Here is a 17,040-nt window from a genome sequence, read left to right on the forward strand (position 1 = left end):
CCAGAAGCGCAGTTATTCAGATCGTACCTGCATGAACTCAATGTGGTTCACAGTAAAATGGAATCTGGGGGATCTCACAGTAAAGAATAGGCAGTGGACAAATTTTACTCTGAGGTCAACAAAGAAATTTTATTTTTCTAAAAGAAAAAGATGCGTATGTTATGAGCATAAGGATTCATTCTTGCAGAATTTAATGATTTCTGGTGTTCTTGTCCTCACCGGTAATGAGAATCAGCACTGGGAATGATTGGAATCGCTAAAAATCCAAAAGTAAAATAATTCAGAGACATTCTGTAATGAGAATTTGGGGGTGAGGGTAATGGTGTGCTTAATTGTTCTGGAAATAACGTCACAATGCATGACATTGTGTCCTAAAAAGTCAACTTTATGCAGTGTAACGTTTAAAGAACAATGACATAACTCGCTGGTAGGGCACCATTGGAGAAACGTATTACCTAGAATGTCTTCTAGTTAATTATATTTATGTTTACATACTGTACATATAACGTAGCACTATGCACATGTGACATTTTTAAGGTTGGGTACCGAAACCCCCGGCGCATATGAGCGCGATGTCTGGCTATGACCCGGCGCAGCATCGTGACTCTCCGCGTCTTCTGTGCTGTGAGACCGGTAACGAGAACCAGCACATTCCACACTCACCCGCAGATGACTTGCAAATGAACCTGTACACCGTTTCCAAACATTTGTCACTTACTCCATGTCTGGGCAAATAAATATGAATTAACAATGTCTTTAATTGCATGTAGTTTGTTACTAAGACTGAACTTTGCGCTGCATGATACAAAAAACAAGTAATATACTGTATCTAACATCACCGCACATAACAAGCACGGCACAGACTTTCGGAGCAATTATCGAGTAGTTTTAAAAAGAGATTTGAGGCGAGATCTGGTCTAGCAAGTGGCACGGCATTGTTACATGATGTTTAAGGAAAATGTCCAATCATTTTACCATTAGTGGCTAGTGTTTTGAATATATGTCCCCTTGCATTTCAGACATTTTACTTAAACACATTTATTTGTTACGTTTCTTTTATTACAAAGGTATAAGCTGTTTTAAAACAAATTCTGTAAATTAATGTTTGATTGTTTTTGTGATCATAGTTAGCCAATGATGCTTATGGGAAACGTACCCCAGCCTAGAATAGATATAATCCATACTAAAATTCCAAATTACATATAAGCAGAGATAAAGTTTGTTCCAGCCATCTTAAATCTAAATCTCTTCTATCTCTTGGTACACAAAAGGAGATTTGGGTTTGTGGGTCCCAGCTCAGAACACGTCGCTTTTTTGTTAGCATCTAAGAGCGATTTCAACCGTGCTAAGCAGCATTTTCACGGAACCAGGACTTTTCCAGATTGGCCTTTCCACTGGTAAATGTCAGCGAAAGACACTAAAGCAACTAATAAGAGAAAGTATGCACATAATCTTCACGCCTGCAGACAACCTTTGCATCAGATCTCCAATCATTCGGTGAGGACAGCCGCCAAGCGTTCCTCATTTCCTCCATGTAACAGCCGTGACATTTACCGTCGCCACCGGGCCGCTTGGGCAGAGACGCTATCAGAGCCAGCGTTGGGTGTGATTTCTCCACCTCGGTGTGTTATTTTGTTCTAGTGCACTACCAAATAGATCCATTACATAGATCCCAGACACACCATCTGTGCATCTGTCCATCCATCTCTGTCTGGAGCGTTCAGCGGTCTACCCTGCTGTCAGGGGCCGGCGTTTGTAGCTGGAGAAACCTTGCTGCCCACACATCCCTTCAAGCCTGAGTTGCCCACATAAACAGTGGTGAAAGAATAATAGTCGGTCACACATACAAACAAATCGTGACACTTCCACAGGTTGAGCACCATGGACACAGACAGCTCCCCCACACAACACGTCCAGTCCAATATCTTGCTAACAGAGGGCGTCACCTTTCACTGCAGTGGAGGCCAGGAGTCCTTCACTGGAGGAGAAAGATATCTAAATATTCATGCTTCGCTTGACTGGAAAAAGTCGAGTTAGATATTTAAAGCTACAGTCTGTAACTGTTTTGGTTAAAGCAGCTGTGAAATAAAAAACTTTTTTCAAGGAATATGACAGTGTGTATTATAAATAGCTTATCAGTGTGGGTCATTTTCTTTTTAAATTCCACGTGCCCTCATAATATTCAATCAAAATCTGAAAAGCTTGACACTTCCGTCATCTAATGATGATCCTTCTCCGATGACGTGGACAGAGCATCTGTTAACTCCTACCCTCAAACCGTCACCGCAGCCAGTTCTATATCACAACGCAACAGCTGTTTTAATGCGTCCAATCAATTCACAATGGAAAACACATGTCACACCCACTTTTCTCTATTTTCAGTTTCCCTTTTAAATGCCTCAGAACAGGAAGTGGAAACTTCACAACTTCCTGTTCACAGGTACTTGTGATAAAAACTCTGCTTTTTGGGAAATGTCAGTTTAACATGATTTTGCTGAATTAAACCCAAATAAAGAAAAATGACAAAGTAACATGCAATTTTATCTTCCAAACAGAGATGGCGATAATGAGTCAAAAGTTGTCACGGTTGGGTAATTGACTGACTCTTCCGTGCACTGTGTGTTGTGTATGGGTAGGCGTGGTTTGTCAGATCGTTGTTTGTTTGGACTCTCTGTTGAGCTTCTGTCTTCCCCCGCGTCTCTGCTGAGAAGTCTACCCGTGATGGGTTCCCGACCGACTCATTTGTATGTTGAGCTTTGCCTTTGGCAATAAACTCCTTGTGACTTGCTTTTGCCTCCACTGCTTATTCACCCCGTGACAAAAGTTAGTTATGGAAGCTTTAACTTAAAATTGTCCATCTTGTTTTGGAGATTTCTTTAAAATGTCCCATATTTTTCCAGGCCAGGAAAAACTATTTAGAATCTTCCAATTTTCCATGTCCTGAACATCAATTCCATTATGAATGTTTGAATATTGGCCTGGTGGGTAAAGCACATACATGCTTTTTGTGACGATGAGCCAAGTTATGCGTAGGCATCAAGTTAAGGTCCCCAAAAGTTGGAAACCTATTAAGTATTAAAAGCTTTTTACATGCACTCTCAACCCTTCACAAGAACAACACAGTCAATCAAATTGTTTTCATTTACACCCTCTATGTGTGAAATCTTCCTCTACTGAGACCGAACACTTCATTAAGAGTTTAATCTAAACACACTGGTTGGAAACTAGTTTATCATCCCCAACCTGAGCATTCGCCAATGTAATCCAGAAAAAAAACACTTAACAATGATAAAATTAACCATGAAAAAAAGCCATCCGGAATGCCTCTCTTAAGAACACGTATATATATTTCGCCGTCTGCACAAAGCCGAAGTGGCCAAAGGTCCTCGATAATTGGAAAGTTTGAACTGCTATCACAACCGATAATAAAGGAGCGGCACAGCTCGAACGAAACCTGCTAATGTCCCTCATTTGCAATCTTATTTTGCCCGGAACCCATCAAGAGAAGGTCTGCGCTTTTTAGGACTTTATCAAGCACTGGCAAACGCAATTTAATTTCACCATTGTGAGTGGAAATGGCTTCACGCAGGAGGGGGGTTGGCGCGGCGTCGGGCGAACGCTTTCCGATTGGTGACATCAATTTGAATAGTTCAGCCTCTATCAGCACCAAGAAAGACAATGTGCAGGAGGCCAGCAGGAGCCATTAGGAAAACAGCGGGGGATGAGGATGAGATAAGAAACACACACACACACACACACACATATATATGCATGTACGCGCGCTGTCTAACATGTACACACATAGACACTCGCTACAGTTCACACAGAGAGGTGGTGTGTACAAGGCAAAGAATGAAAGCGACCGACAAAATCTTTGAGAAAATTAAAGGTGGAATATTCATGTTTGTTGGTGTGCGCATCTGTTTGACAGTCTATAATTTCTGTATATGCAAAAGTAGTTCGAGAAACTACACACTATACACACAAACGTATACTGTGTAGTGTACAACACGGTTCAAACTATATTTGTATAGATCAATTGTAAAACATGAACTAAACACAACTAAAAGACAACCTTAATATTGTATCTCGTTTAAGCCATATTAAATGATGTAGCTATCGGTACATAGAATATTTAGAAAAGCTCCATATTGGTTGAGATGTGAACATAAAACGAATTAATTCATTTTTGCATCTAACTCTTTACATACGGCACTAGTGCAGATCTTAAAAAACACAAGGTGAACTGTTATGCTTAAAAACTTGTAAAAAAAAAAATCTTTTTGTTTATCTGTGGGGTAAATCATGCCAAATGCTTTGGGTTAAACTCTATAGTGCTTCAAGCAATAGTAGAATTGCCTTCAAATGCCGAAAACAGGGCTGGGCAAAAGATTAAATAGAAAAATTTACTAATCGTTTTTTAAAATGCGGGCGATTCAATATTGGTTAAAAAAATATTTTCTTACATATTTTCGCAAGCGCCGAACATCCATTAATGTGAATGCTATTGCTACTTCTATCCACTATATGTCACTTTTCTTTTTACAATGGGTGGATGTTACTGGGAGTGTATCGTTCATTCATTGCTTCATTAACATGGCGGATGTGGGTGTGTCATCGAATTTAACATCACCTTCATATTAAAGGCAGCGGTTTATATGATTGCCGCCCCTCTTTACAGCCAATATTGTAAAATTCTGTTATACTGTATCTTAAATGTAAAATAACCTGTTCTGTTTCAATATACCCAAGTGTATTTCAGTCTTAACATACAGGTTTGGGGCTCTTCATTTCATTTATAATTCACCACTGTAATGTGAAATTTACTGATCTTTTTTTAGAAATATCTATAGGATTTGTATTAAATATAAATAATCATTGACTAGAATCAAGAATCGAAATCGAGAGGTTGTGAATCGGAATCGTATCCAAACATCAGAATCGATACCCAGCCCTAGAAAATAATATAATTATGATTACAAAAATATCAAATAAAAAGTGTCAATGCATAAAAATATTCTGAATATGAATCTGAGAGTTTTATAAAAGTGCAAATAATATGCAGAAAAGACTAGACTTTGGAAAGAGATTAGTAAACTTTCACAATTACAATTATATTTTTATTCAAAGGTTTAATTTTTTGGGAGGATCTTTTATCAGAAATGCAGAATTGTCTTCAGATATGTAAACAGACATTACATAATGAAGTGTTATGTTTTTATAACCTTTCTATCTACATGCGCCGCGGGTCCCCTTGTGTGGAATTCACCATCTTGTTTCTACAGTAGCCCTAAATGGACAAACTGCTCTACAGAGCGTGTTTCCTAAATATGTTATCTCCTTCCACAATGAAAATGTGATGACATCTTAGTCCGCTGTAATGCTTTGAAAGGGTAGGAGGCAGTAGAGTGAGCTGTTGGTTGCAATTCCTAAAAGTTTTACAAACTGGACCTTTAAAGCTGCTATCCATAACTTTTGTCTCTTCTTTTTATCTCCATTTGAAACATATTGCAGGTTTCTTTCCATATATTTTGGGTGGTTTAAAGTCAAATGACAACAAAATCATACCCGACAGAAAAACCGATGAATCTGTATTTTAAGCTTAATGGACTTTTTATGAAACATTTTAGCAAAAATGGCAGCAAAATGCATCTTTTCACATTATTAAAAATAATTCTACTCATTAACATGACAGCTTAGCCTACACTTAATGTGCACAGCAAAATCATGAGCGCTCATTTAGTTTTACCCCACCTCGCTTCTTGCCTAGAGGACTTAAACAATTTTTTTAATTGAATTTTTTTTTCATATATTACAGCAGAAGTTAGTCTGCAGATGCATCTTCAAGTCCACTTAAAAAGTTTACTACCCCTCGCTATGACCTACTTTTAAAAATTTCATGATCAATAATCTAATAACGCTGATTTCATGAACACACAGGAGACCGGTCTAAATGAGAAACGCATCAAAACAAACTTTGGTAAAGGGCTTCTTTTCCCACCCTGCAAATATCAGTATTCATGAACTGGCCAGCTGTAAGTTGGTATAATTAAATTACGGGTACATTTTCTGTGTAGAAGCTGGTATTGGATGTGAGCATCGCTCACTAGAGTAAAAACATTTTCCAGGGGAGAAGAAAGATGGCTGACATGCGTTACAAACATCTCCCATCTTGAACTTAGGGAAATACTTGGGGGAAAAGTGATTTACTGCTCATCTACATCTACTGCAAGTCACATCGTCATCGCAATGTTAAACAATGTTATCGCACATCGCAGCTTTTCCTCATTTCGTGCAGGCATCATGAATTCGCTTTACTTCACGAAACATGCTACAGGATGCTTTAAAAACATGTCATACCTTGTTTATTAATGAACCTCATGTTTGCCATCTTGAAACCAAGATTTCATGAATATCACCCACCTGCATACTCTTGACATAAATTGCAAATTATAGTAGATGTACTTTACCAGAACCCTGACTTCATTTAAAATAGTGTATTTTTAGAGGTTCCTTACCAAAAGTTATTGAAATAAATAGGAATGAGCACAAGTGCATATCCACCACAGTGTCAGGAGTGTTGTTGTTTACCTGCTGACAGGTGAGCTATGCTCGGTGAGGGACACCAGCAGTTTGAGGGCATACACAGGAACAGGGTCTGGCTCCAGGAGTAGAGTCTCATATCTGCAAAAAAGATTCACATAAGGAAACCGTAACCACGAACAACATGAACTTACACTTACAGTGCAAACAACAACGATAATCGCCAATAGAAATGCTGCCAATAAAACTATATTTGTGTGGTGCAATGTTTTGAGTGTGTAGTCTTTAAGCGGGTTTCCATCGCTCTGGTTTTATTTGCATTTGGAAGTTTCGCATCAGAAACGAGTGATGGAAGTGCTAAATACTAGAATTGAATTAAAAAGCATTAATTAAAAACGTTTTTACGCTCGCATGAGGTGGTTTTTCATTTTTGTGAAAAAGGTTTAATGCGAATAACGGGAGATAAAACGCATTTGCAGAATAAATTCCTCCATAAAGTCACGTAACCACACTATGAGACGTTGAACCGGACTAACCAGAGTACTAATCTTGTTACACAGCATCAGAAATGTTCTTCTGGCCGTTCTTAGTCGTCAAAGTATTTCTGGAACCGTCACGACACAAAAAGCACCGCATTTAAAAGTCATATGGGGTGAGTAAACGATGACAGACGTAACAATGCTTCTCCAAATCACAGAATAGCTGGTGATGTGTAAATATGGGTGGGTTGGAGCGGGTAGGTGAGAGGTCTTACTGTGGCAGCAGGGCCTCAGAGATGAGCGTCAGCAGTCGTGTGTTGGAGGATGAGTTTTCACCATCTCCCTCTCTTTCTCTACCTCCATCCACCTCCTCTTGGCTCAGCAGCAGCAGCGTGATCTCTGACAGCACACGCAGACTCACAATTCGCCACTCCACTGGGACAAGCACACACACAAACAGTTAGATTTACACTTGCTACAGTCCATACATGTAAGGCGATCGGCTATAGATGTGTGCATGAGCTCACAAGCGTTGTACTTCGGATGTACATTAATAGTTAGTAGTATGGACACGTTTGACTGATATCTCTTAAAACCCCTTTTTTTCCTGAAGAATTTTAAAGTTTTGGACCAATATAAAGCATGAAAGGGAGTCAAAGCAGATAGTACAACAAAATCAGCTAAAAAGCTTCGAGCATACAAGACCACTCCATTAATAGATTACCACAGGGATGACGTATTTTTGAATGCAAAACCCAGAAGCGTGTGAATTTTAGGATTTTTTAAAGGGCTTTGGTTAAATGTTTGAAACAAGGTCTGTGGTTAACAAAACCTCTAAATATTTGACTATGACATACAATGACAGTTGCTAACAAGTTGCAAAAATCGACTAATGTCATTGTCGGGGACATTAAACGTCATGACACGTTAAAATCTCACAAATAACCTAACGTGGGTATGAACTCCAAACATGTGGATGCAGATCCATTCACAGAGTTATTTCTTAGAAGGACAAACTTTAATCAAGTTTGCAAATATTGTCAGTGGCTTGGTGGTGACGTTAATATCAAGCGACCGTGGTGTAGTCTGTTTATAACATCATGTAGGCTTTTCACCTCTGGTGATTGTATCTAGGCTTCAAAAACAACAAATGTGGCGGCAATTCAATAATAAAATGTATTCAAATATTTAACAATAGATAATACAAGATCATCTTGATAGACGAAATGTTAATCTCAGATCTTATTCTTTGCGATCTTCCAAAAGGTCTATGGGGTAAATCCATAGGCTTTCGGTCGAGGGAACCAGTGCGGCGCAAACTTCTGGGTTGACCCACAAAAGTATGTCATCCCTGCGGCACTCTATACTGTTTAAAAATAAAGGATGCGCCTCATTAAGTTGGTTGAGAGAATCTGCAGAGTGTGCAAAGCAATAATCTAGAACAGTGTTGGTGGGTCACAAGACTATCTATGCGGGTCGTTGAGTGTACAGTTTGAGAAACATAAAACTTAATTCTAAATGTTTTTTTGATGCAAGACTTTTATTTTGAAAGACGTGCATGGAAGATGTTGGCGTGTGCATGTTAGCTGGGAAGGATTTACATGAAGGTATGACATTTACTGTATTTTCATCAGCCATGTTTGTTTTGTGTATTCATCATGGTACTTCTTGTTTCCATAACAGCAAAGTACAATGTTATTTTGTATATGTTTATATTACGGGGTTGGCTCAAACCAACATTTTTATTGAAAAACTAGTTTGGGACTGCTATTTAATAGCCTTCATCAGTGTAGCCATATTAGTCGCACATTTTTGTTAGTTTTACAGTATTAGTCAATCGTTTTTTTAAACAAGCACATGATACACATGACGTCATTCAACCGAACCAGTTGAGAACCAGGGATCTAGAATAATTTGGAAACTGAGAAAGTTTCGTTTTAAAGTCTGAGTAAAGTGACTTTAAAAGACGTGTTCTGAGTTTGACACAAAAGAAAAGTGTGTTATTAACCACCCAGCCAAATTTGAATGGAGAAAAATATTATAACATATAAAAATGTTTCCACGAGTCGTGTGGAGATGTTGCACGAAACCTGCGGCAGGTCTTTGATCTTGTGCATGCTGGATATGCTTGACGTGAAGAAAATAGGCGGGACTCTCTGCTCTCAAACGCTGGGGGCGTGTCGGCTGTCGCCACTGAAACCACGCCCACTCGCGGGATAGCGGCCGGTGTCATGACATCGTTTCTCAACTGTCAAATCCCGTTGGGGCGGGGCCATGCGTGCTCTTTTTAACTCCGCAATTCAGTACAATATACTTGCATAACATTTATGATGCGTTTAGAAAAAAAGATCTGATTTCTCTTTCCCCGGTCTCTAACCATTTTTAGTAAGTACACAATTGACACGCTTTTTTTGTCATTTCATAGCTTTAAAGAATTTGAATAGCTTCGGAAAATAATAACAAGCACATTTTCAATAGGTACTGTAGACTTTGCAGCTGACGTGTGTCTTACCATTCTTGCTGAAGGCTAGAGAAGCCAATGGCGGAACAATCAAATCCACAACCTTGAAAACAAAAAACAGACAGACGTTCATTATTCTAAAAGTGAAAAACCTCACCTAATATGCGTTACAGTACTCGTGTCAGCAGTCTCACCAGAGCGCATGTGCACAGTGTGTGAGGGAAACTGAAACAGCTGGAAGCAAAGACTACGAGAGTGTTCTCAGCTCCAATTTGCATGGAAATGTGATGTCAGCTCTGCCCTTTGATCATGGAAAGTGTGTTACAACAAAAGGCCTTACGCCAGCTCTTTTGAAAATTGGAATCGGGTTTTACCATTATTACCAACTACAATCAGCTGCGAGGAAGCAAATGTTGCACACAGGTGTCTTAATGTGGATGGCTGTGGGCATCTCTCGAACAAAGGCCTTCGCTCTCTGTGACTCCCGAAGAGAAGAACGCCACCAAAACGCATTGGAAAGGTTATAAAGCCATTCTCTTTGTCTATCGCAAGACATTTTTTCCACGAGTCGTGTGGAGATGTTGCGCGAAACCTGCGGCAGGTCTTTGATCTTGTGCATGCTGGATATGAAATGCTCGACATGAATGTGAGAAGAATGTTAATTCTTTATTTAATAGTTGAGCAAAGGTGAAGGCGTCTAAAACTGACGTGTAAGAAATTGTGTTTTAATAGTTGTGTTCCTCATGAGAGTGAGTTGCAGGGAGCAAAATAAACCAATAAAATGCAAGCAGTGGCAACTCGGAGTCAAAATGTGTGTTTGTGTGTTAAGAATGGAGAATGGGATCTGATGACTCCTGGCGAAGTGTAATTAAGGTGTCTTCTCCTGTTATGGAGCATCAGAGAGTCTGTGTCCTCTCAAAGCTTCCAGATGCATCGGTCCTACAGTGTGCACGTCAATACTCATTACACAAGCAGACACACACAGCATGCTGGTGCTGCTCCTGAGTGATTTCCTGTTGCAGAGCTTTGTGAAAATAATAGTTCTGGGCAGAGTTGAGCCCTGGTCTCAGTTGCAGATCAATCATGCGTGAGGATGCGAGATCTCGGGTCAGAAGCGACCGCAGCCCTCTCTCTTCCATACACAGCTTGATATAATTGTGTCTGCTGGTTTGCCGATGTACTTCTATATAGTCAATCCCTCCAGAGGGGAACTTTTACTAGTTGCATTGGGCCACAAACAGTTTCCCATTTCAAATCAGGGAAGCAAACGTGTGTCCCAATAATGCTTAAACACTGACACAGATGTTGAAAGAACAAAAAGGTTGACATTATACAGAGCAGTGTGCATACTCACTGTGCGGTGATACATGCCCAGCAGAACGGGATGCTGGGAAACGGCCTCCACTGCGGAAAGAGTGTTTCGGATCAGTTCTTCAGATGCTGCCTGACCTGGTGTTTGTAGAAGAAAGGATGTTTGAGAGCGCAGAAGAAATCAAACAGTTATCGTGACATTGAGCACTTCGTTTTGGGGTAATGGCTAAAAACGCGTCTCATCTCCTGACCAATTACATGCTTGGGAATTTAGAGGCGAAATTACATTAGATCCATACGTCTTATTATGAAGCATCCAAGCGTCTTATATAATAACTAAAGCATTTAGATTAGTTCATGCAAGACTGATTTCAAGGAACAAAATGCAGTGTGTGTGTGTATGTGAGAGAGAGAAATCTACCTATAGCGCTTCCCAAACTTGTCTCATTGGAGTCAATGGAGGTTATGTGATTCTTTCGATATGTAAAAAAAAGAGATGTCACATACAACATTAACTTTTTTTTACAGACATCGCAGATTATGACAGAAATTTGAACGTGCAAAAAACACAATTTTGAAAAACACATTTTAAACTTTTTATTGTGCATTACAAGTTGGGCTGTAAAACGATTAATCGCGAATAATCGTATCCAGAATAAAAGTTTGTGTTTACATATTTCACATATATAGTATATTATATATAATATACAGGTGCATATCAATAAATTCGAATGTAGTGGAAAAGTTTGTTTATTTCAGTAATTTAACTAAAATTGTGAAACTCGTGTATTACATAAAATTCAATGCACACAGACTGAAGCACTTTAAGTCATTGGTTCTTTTAATTGTGATGATTTTGGCTCACATTTAACAAAAAAAACAACCAATTCACCATCTCACCAAATTACAATACTTCATAAATGTTGTGAATTTACTGTATATGCACTCAACACTTGGTAGGGGCTCCTTCTGCTTTAATTTCTGCCTCAATTCGGCATGGTGGCGATCAGTCTGTGGCTCTGCTGATGTGGTATGGAAACCCAGGTTTCTTTGACAGTGGCCTTTAGCTCATCTGCCTTTTTTGGTCTCTTGTTTCTCATTTTCCTCTTGTCAATACCTCATAGATTCTCTATGGGGTTCAGGTCTGGTGAGTTTGCTGGCCAATCGAGTACAGCAACACAACGGTCATTTAACCAACTTTGGTGCTTCTGGCAGTGTGGACAGGTGCCAAATCCTGCTGAAAAATGAAATCAGCATCTTTAAAAAGCTGGTCAGCAGAAGGAAGCTTGAAATTTTGGTGGTGCATCTTTTTCTTCCACACTATTTCCTTCCACATTCTGTTAACATGCTTGGATACAGCACTCCGTGAACAGCCAGCTTCTTTGGTAATGAATGTTTGTGGCTTACCCTCCTTGTGTCAATGATTGTCTTCTGGACAACTGTCAGATCAGCAGATTGTGTAGCCCAGTGAACCAAACTGAGAGACCATTTTGAAGGCTCAGGAAACCTTTGCAGGTGGTTTGAGACGATAGCGGATTGTCATGTCACCATATTCTAATTTGTTGAGGTGAGCCAAAATAATCACAATTAAAAGAACCAAAGACTTAAACTACTTCAGTCTGTGTGCATTGAATTTATTTTTAATACACAAGTTTCACAATTTGAGTTGAATTACTGAAACATGAACTTTATACGCAACATTCGAATTTTTGAGATGCACCTGTATGTCTGTGTACGGTGCATATACATTTTGTATTTATAAACACCAAAACATACACATGTGTATATATATTTTGAAAACAATTACAGTATTTATTTATATTTATCAATAATTGAAATAATATTTAGGATATATTTCGTAAATAAATGCATGCATGTATGTATGTATATAGCATGTGTTTATAAATACAAACTCAATATGCACAGTACAGACATGTATTATGTAAACACACACATTTTTAACATGTTTTGTTTAAATTAAACAGTTTAAATACACCAATAATGAAATATAACCATCATTACCACCTCTTACTATATTGCCATGGTACTATTATAATACTTTGTTGAAATCGAGTTAAAATTTGAATCACCAAACTGAGACATTGCACTCACCAGCAGTTTCCCAAATTTGCAGAGAAAGGCTTCAGTCACCACTTGTGGTCGAAAAATCTGCCAAACCAGAGGCACAGATATAAAGTGATATAGATATCCATTCTAAAAGACACAACCCCACGACACTACACAACACTGTACTGCTACTGTTTAGACCGTTTCAGCAGCAATAATATAAACAAATGTAAAGTAATCTTTTTAATCTTAAAGAATGAATGTAAAATATTTTATTAATTTAAATTGATATTAATTTAAATTAAATGTACAATAAATAGTTATATTATAACCAAATACAGGAAGTTTACTTACGACCAGGCGAGTGCACCCTATGAAACCATCTATACACTAAAACTGAGATTTAAATTCTTACTCTGAGGCATTTACCAGTACAACTTCACAGCAAACCCCGCCGCTATCATTATTCTCTCATCTGTCAGAAGTCTGTCAGATGTGGAGCACATGACAAATAGACCATACAGTACAGTATGTCAAATCACACAACAGGCCATGAACAGGTTTTAGTCGCACACACATTGGTAGGGTTGTGGTGGTGATGACCGGTTAATAGACGTGTAACAACACCAGTAGTACGGGTGACACAGTTGGTGGGGGGTTTGCTGTGGAGTGGTCGAAGATGCAGCCATGCGCATGACTCATTTTACTTTCAGTTTTGAATTAGCGCCACTTAGGGAACGGCAATAACTTAAATTAATAGTGGGTTCAATATCTTTCTTAATAAAAACACACAAAACTACAAAAATGTACAATGACAATTGCTTATATTAATCACAGACCGTACCAAATTAATAACCACAGCACACATCAAGCTAAAAATTTATAAGAAACGAAAATAAAAAAACAAACGGGCCTAGGTTAGATAGCCTATCTTACAATAAGATCTTACACTTAATGCAGCAGCCGTGGTCAGACCTGCAACTCGTACTGAGTAGTATAACGATAACTGAAGCTTTTTCCAATAACGTCTTGAAATTGCGCGGCCATTGGTTTGTGAAAAGTAAAACCTTAAACTAATGATGCGAAGCTACATGGACCTATGACGATGGAACCCGCCAAAAGGGGCGGGGCTTATGGCTATATAACCAGACACATTGCTTGAACCTGAACCTTGTTCCAGGGTGGTCTTGAGTTATCGTTCCTTTTATAGCACGTCGGGATTGTATTGGTTCCCCATAGCTTCCTGCTACACAGTACAAGTGAACGTACTCAGTTACTTATGTAACCTCGGTTCCCTGAGACACGGGAACGAGCACTGCGTTTCTGGCCGTGCTTAAAAGCTGCATGGTCGACGCTTCAGTCGAAGTAACTTGAGAACACTGCAGCGCTGTGTCTGCTTATATAGCCATAAGCACCACCCAATTTGGTGGGCTCCATTGTCATAGGTCCGTGTAGCTTCGCTGCCATTGGTTTAAAGTTTTAATTTCCACAAACCAATGAGCGTGCAGTTTTGTTGCATTATGGGAAAAATCTTCAGTCATCGGAGAAAAATTTGCTTTCCCTATAGCGTCCTGCTACGCAGTACTCTTTCCCATATCTCAGGGAACCGATGTTACGCCAGTAACAGAGTACGTTTGGTCTTTAAATAAACAAAAAAATCTAAATGACAATATAAGCTAAGATGTATACCAGACAGTCTTACATAAAACACCATCTGCCGTGGGCTTTATTCAAGATCTCATTGCAGACATATAGCGCAACCTGACCAGCATTGATTGTAAAGAATAGCACACACAAAAACAATTTTCTGTCAGCCAACAGCATAGGCCATTTTTCCCATCATGCACCATTTTGACTAGGCAACAAAATATGTCAAGCCTGCACCGTTTAAAATCTCACACTGGGATGTGATCGCACCCTCCAAAGCAGCTCAGTTGGAGCGAGGCAGAGTCTAAAAGACGAGAGCGCGGGAGATGGTGTTTGTGCTGTAGGGCCGTAATGATGCAAGGTCAAAGGTCGCAGTGCAGGACGATGAGATATTAAGCACTTATCCACAAGGGCTGCCACTCTTCAGTTTTCTAGACCACTGGATCATGACCTTTGCGATGACCCCTGTGACTGATGAGCGCTGTGAGTGTCAGCGTGCCGCGCTCGCTGTCAGTAAAGCAACAGGCCAGAGAGAGACGGATGAGACCAGAGAGGGCTCCACACATGAATGTATGTATGGATGCACAAACACAGGCATGCTCCGACATTACAAGACCACGTCGTCTCTCTGAACCATACACCGGCTGAGATCACGCAAGCCGGGCTCAAGGGCATCAGAGACCAGTGAAGTCTCAAAGATGCAGACCAGCCTGCTACTGGGAAGACAACCTGTTATGCCCTCCAGCATTTTTCTTAATATGAGTAAACACACACACAGTTTCACAGGGCCGGATTTTTTGACTTTCGGCTAAAATCTGTTCAATTTGTCATAAGCACCGCCCTCTGAGGGTGAAAGGAGCTTTCTGGTTGATATTTTTTAAACTGGTAGTGTAACTTTGCACATGACCAACTTCCAAATTTGAGAATAATGATGAAGACATAGTCGTAGGAAAGAGTTGTAATATAGTTGTAGCATTTAGTACAAAAAAAGTCATAGAAAATAAAACAAATGGACATGAAAAGTGCTGAATTGACCAGAATGTTTTTTAATTAAAGCTGCAATCGGTAACATTCGCCGCTCTATCGGTATGTCCGTTTGAAACATGAAATTGCAGGTCACTTTGTGCACTAACCCATCAAAAATGACTCGACTGTTCAAATATAAATAACTATTTCACGCTTTCCATTTTGAATGGGTTTAAGGTAAGGAAGAGTTTTAAACACAGGTTGTTTAAAAAAGTAACAAAATTATTGTTACAAACTTAGGAGAAAGTTTTAACTTAAGTATTATGAAATTCTCAACATTTCACGGATCTTGAAGGTTTTAATATTCAGTATTTTATTCGGCAGGTTTTAAATAAAATCTGAAATCTATCGGCATCTCTGTTTGAAACATAAAATGATTGAAAGTTACTTTAAGTACCTTAATACGTATAAACATAAATAACTATGACATGCTTTCCTTTGTTAAGCAGGTTAAGGTAAGCAAAGAGGTTTTTTTTAAATAATTGTAAAAAGCATAAAACTCATAACATATTGCCGATCTTGTGGATTTTGTTTAAACAATATATTCAAGCGATATATTCATGCCATTCACGGTTGAAATAATTTTATTTTAGATGAACGAGGAAATATAAATGAACACTGTGTAATTTTTTGGAGGATCTATTTACAGAAATGCAATTTCATATACATAATAAGTAGATACATAACATGGGAACATATAGATAATAAGCAGAAGTTTATACGTCTCAAGAGATATGTATAAAGACCATTAATTGTCTTAGCATGAGCTATGATATGTGACTAGAGCCACTGTTCTTTGCAACATAGTGCATATGAGTACAGGATGTTAATGTTTGGCATTTACAACAAACAACTTGAGTTGTTATATTTTTGTTCTTCGTTTTGTTGTAGGTCTAATCTTTTTCTATTTAGCTTTTATTTTTAGATCTTTAGTTATTATGGTAACTTAAGGTGGATTTTTAGCAATTTTATTAAACGCTTTTGTCATTGCATTATTTGTTGCTCCATAAGAATCATTTATTTGTATTTAATTTTGATCTTAGTTTATCATTATAATTACAGTACCTAAAACATTTCAATATATTTGGTTTTTAATAAACACAAATGTTTTCAAAGTTAATATTTTGGTTGACTATAATAACCTTGCTTTAATTACAATTAAAGTCATCCACTTTTTCCATTTTAGTTTGGCTTTGTACCGGTCTGGCCAGGCTGAACTGCTCTCGTACTGAAAACGTTAATGAGTGTGGACGGTATCTCGCATTTAATGGCATGTGAAGACCATTGAAACGATCAACACATATCCGCTGGATCTAATACGGACCTCCTTTAATTAATAGCAACTGAGCTACCAGACAGACGCCTCAATCAGGTCCAGCTGTTCAAATGAGATGACTCAATCTGTTGCTGAATCCATGGCCCGTGCATTAGACTGTATTTAATCATTACAGAGACACATCAGCTCTATACTGACAAGCATCTTTCTCTGAGAAAACCACAACCCTT

At 38.7% G+C, this 17,040-nt stretch overlaps 1 protein-coding gene across 2 annotated transcripts in view; it reads right to left on the reverse strand.

Annotated features, from left to right (window-relative positions):
* The window catches only part of ulk4 (unc-51 like kinase 4), a 125,615-nt gene that overhangs the window by 50,283 nt on the left and 58,292 nt on the right, over positions 1–17,040 (reverse strand). For both annotated transcript variants that reach the window (XM_079468610.1, XM_079468609.1), the window contains exons 25-30: positions 12,907–12,963; positions 11,216–11,267; positions 10,838–10,932; positions 9,535–9,586; positions 7,298–7,457; positions 6,592–6,684 (exon numbers count right to left, since the gene is read on the reverse strand). In XM_079468610.1, the coding sequence (XP_079324736.1) occupies positions 6,592–6,684; positions 7,298–7,457; positions 9,535–9,586; positions 10,838–10,932; positions 11,216–11,267; positions 12,907–12,963 (509 nt within the window). The remainder of the gene's footprint in view (positions 1–6,591; positions 6,685–7,297; positions 7,458–9,534; positions 9,587–10,837; positions 10,933–11,215; positions 11,268–12,906; positions 12,964–17,040) is intronic.

This window comes from Barbatula barbatula, assembly GCF_947034865.1.
Source record: "Barbatula barbatula genome assembly, chromosome: 12".
NCBI lineage: Eukaryota > Metazoa > Chordata > Actinopteri > Cypriniformes > Nemacheilidae > Barbatula > Barbatula barbatula.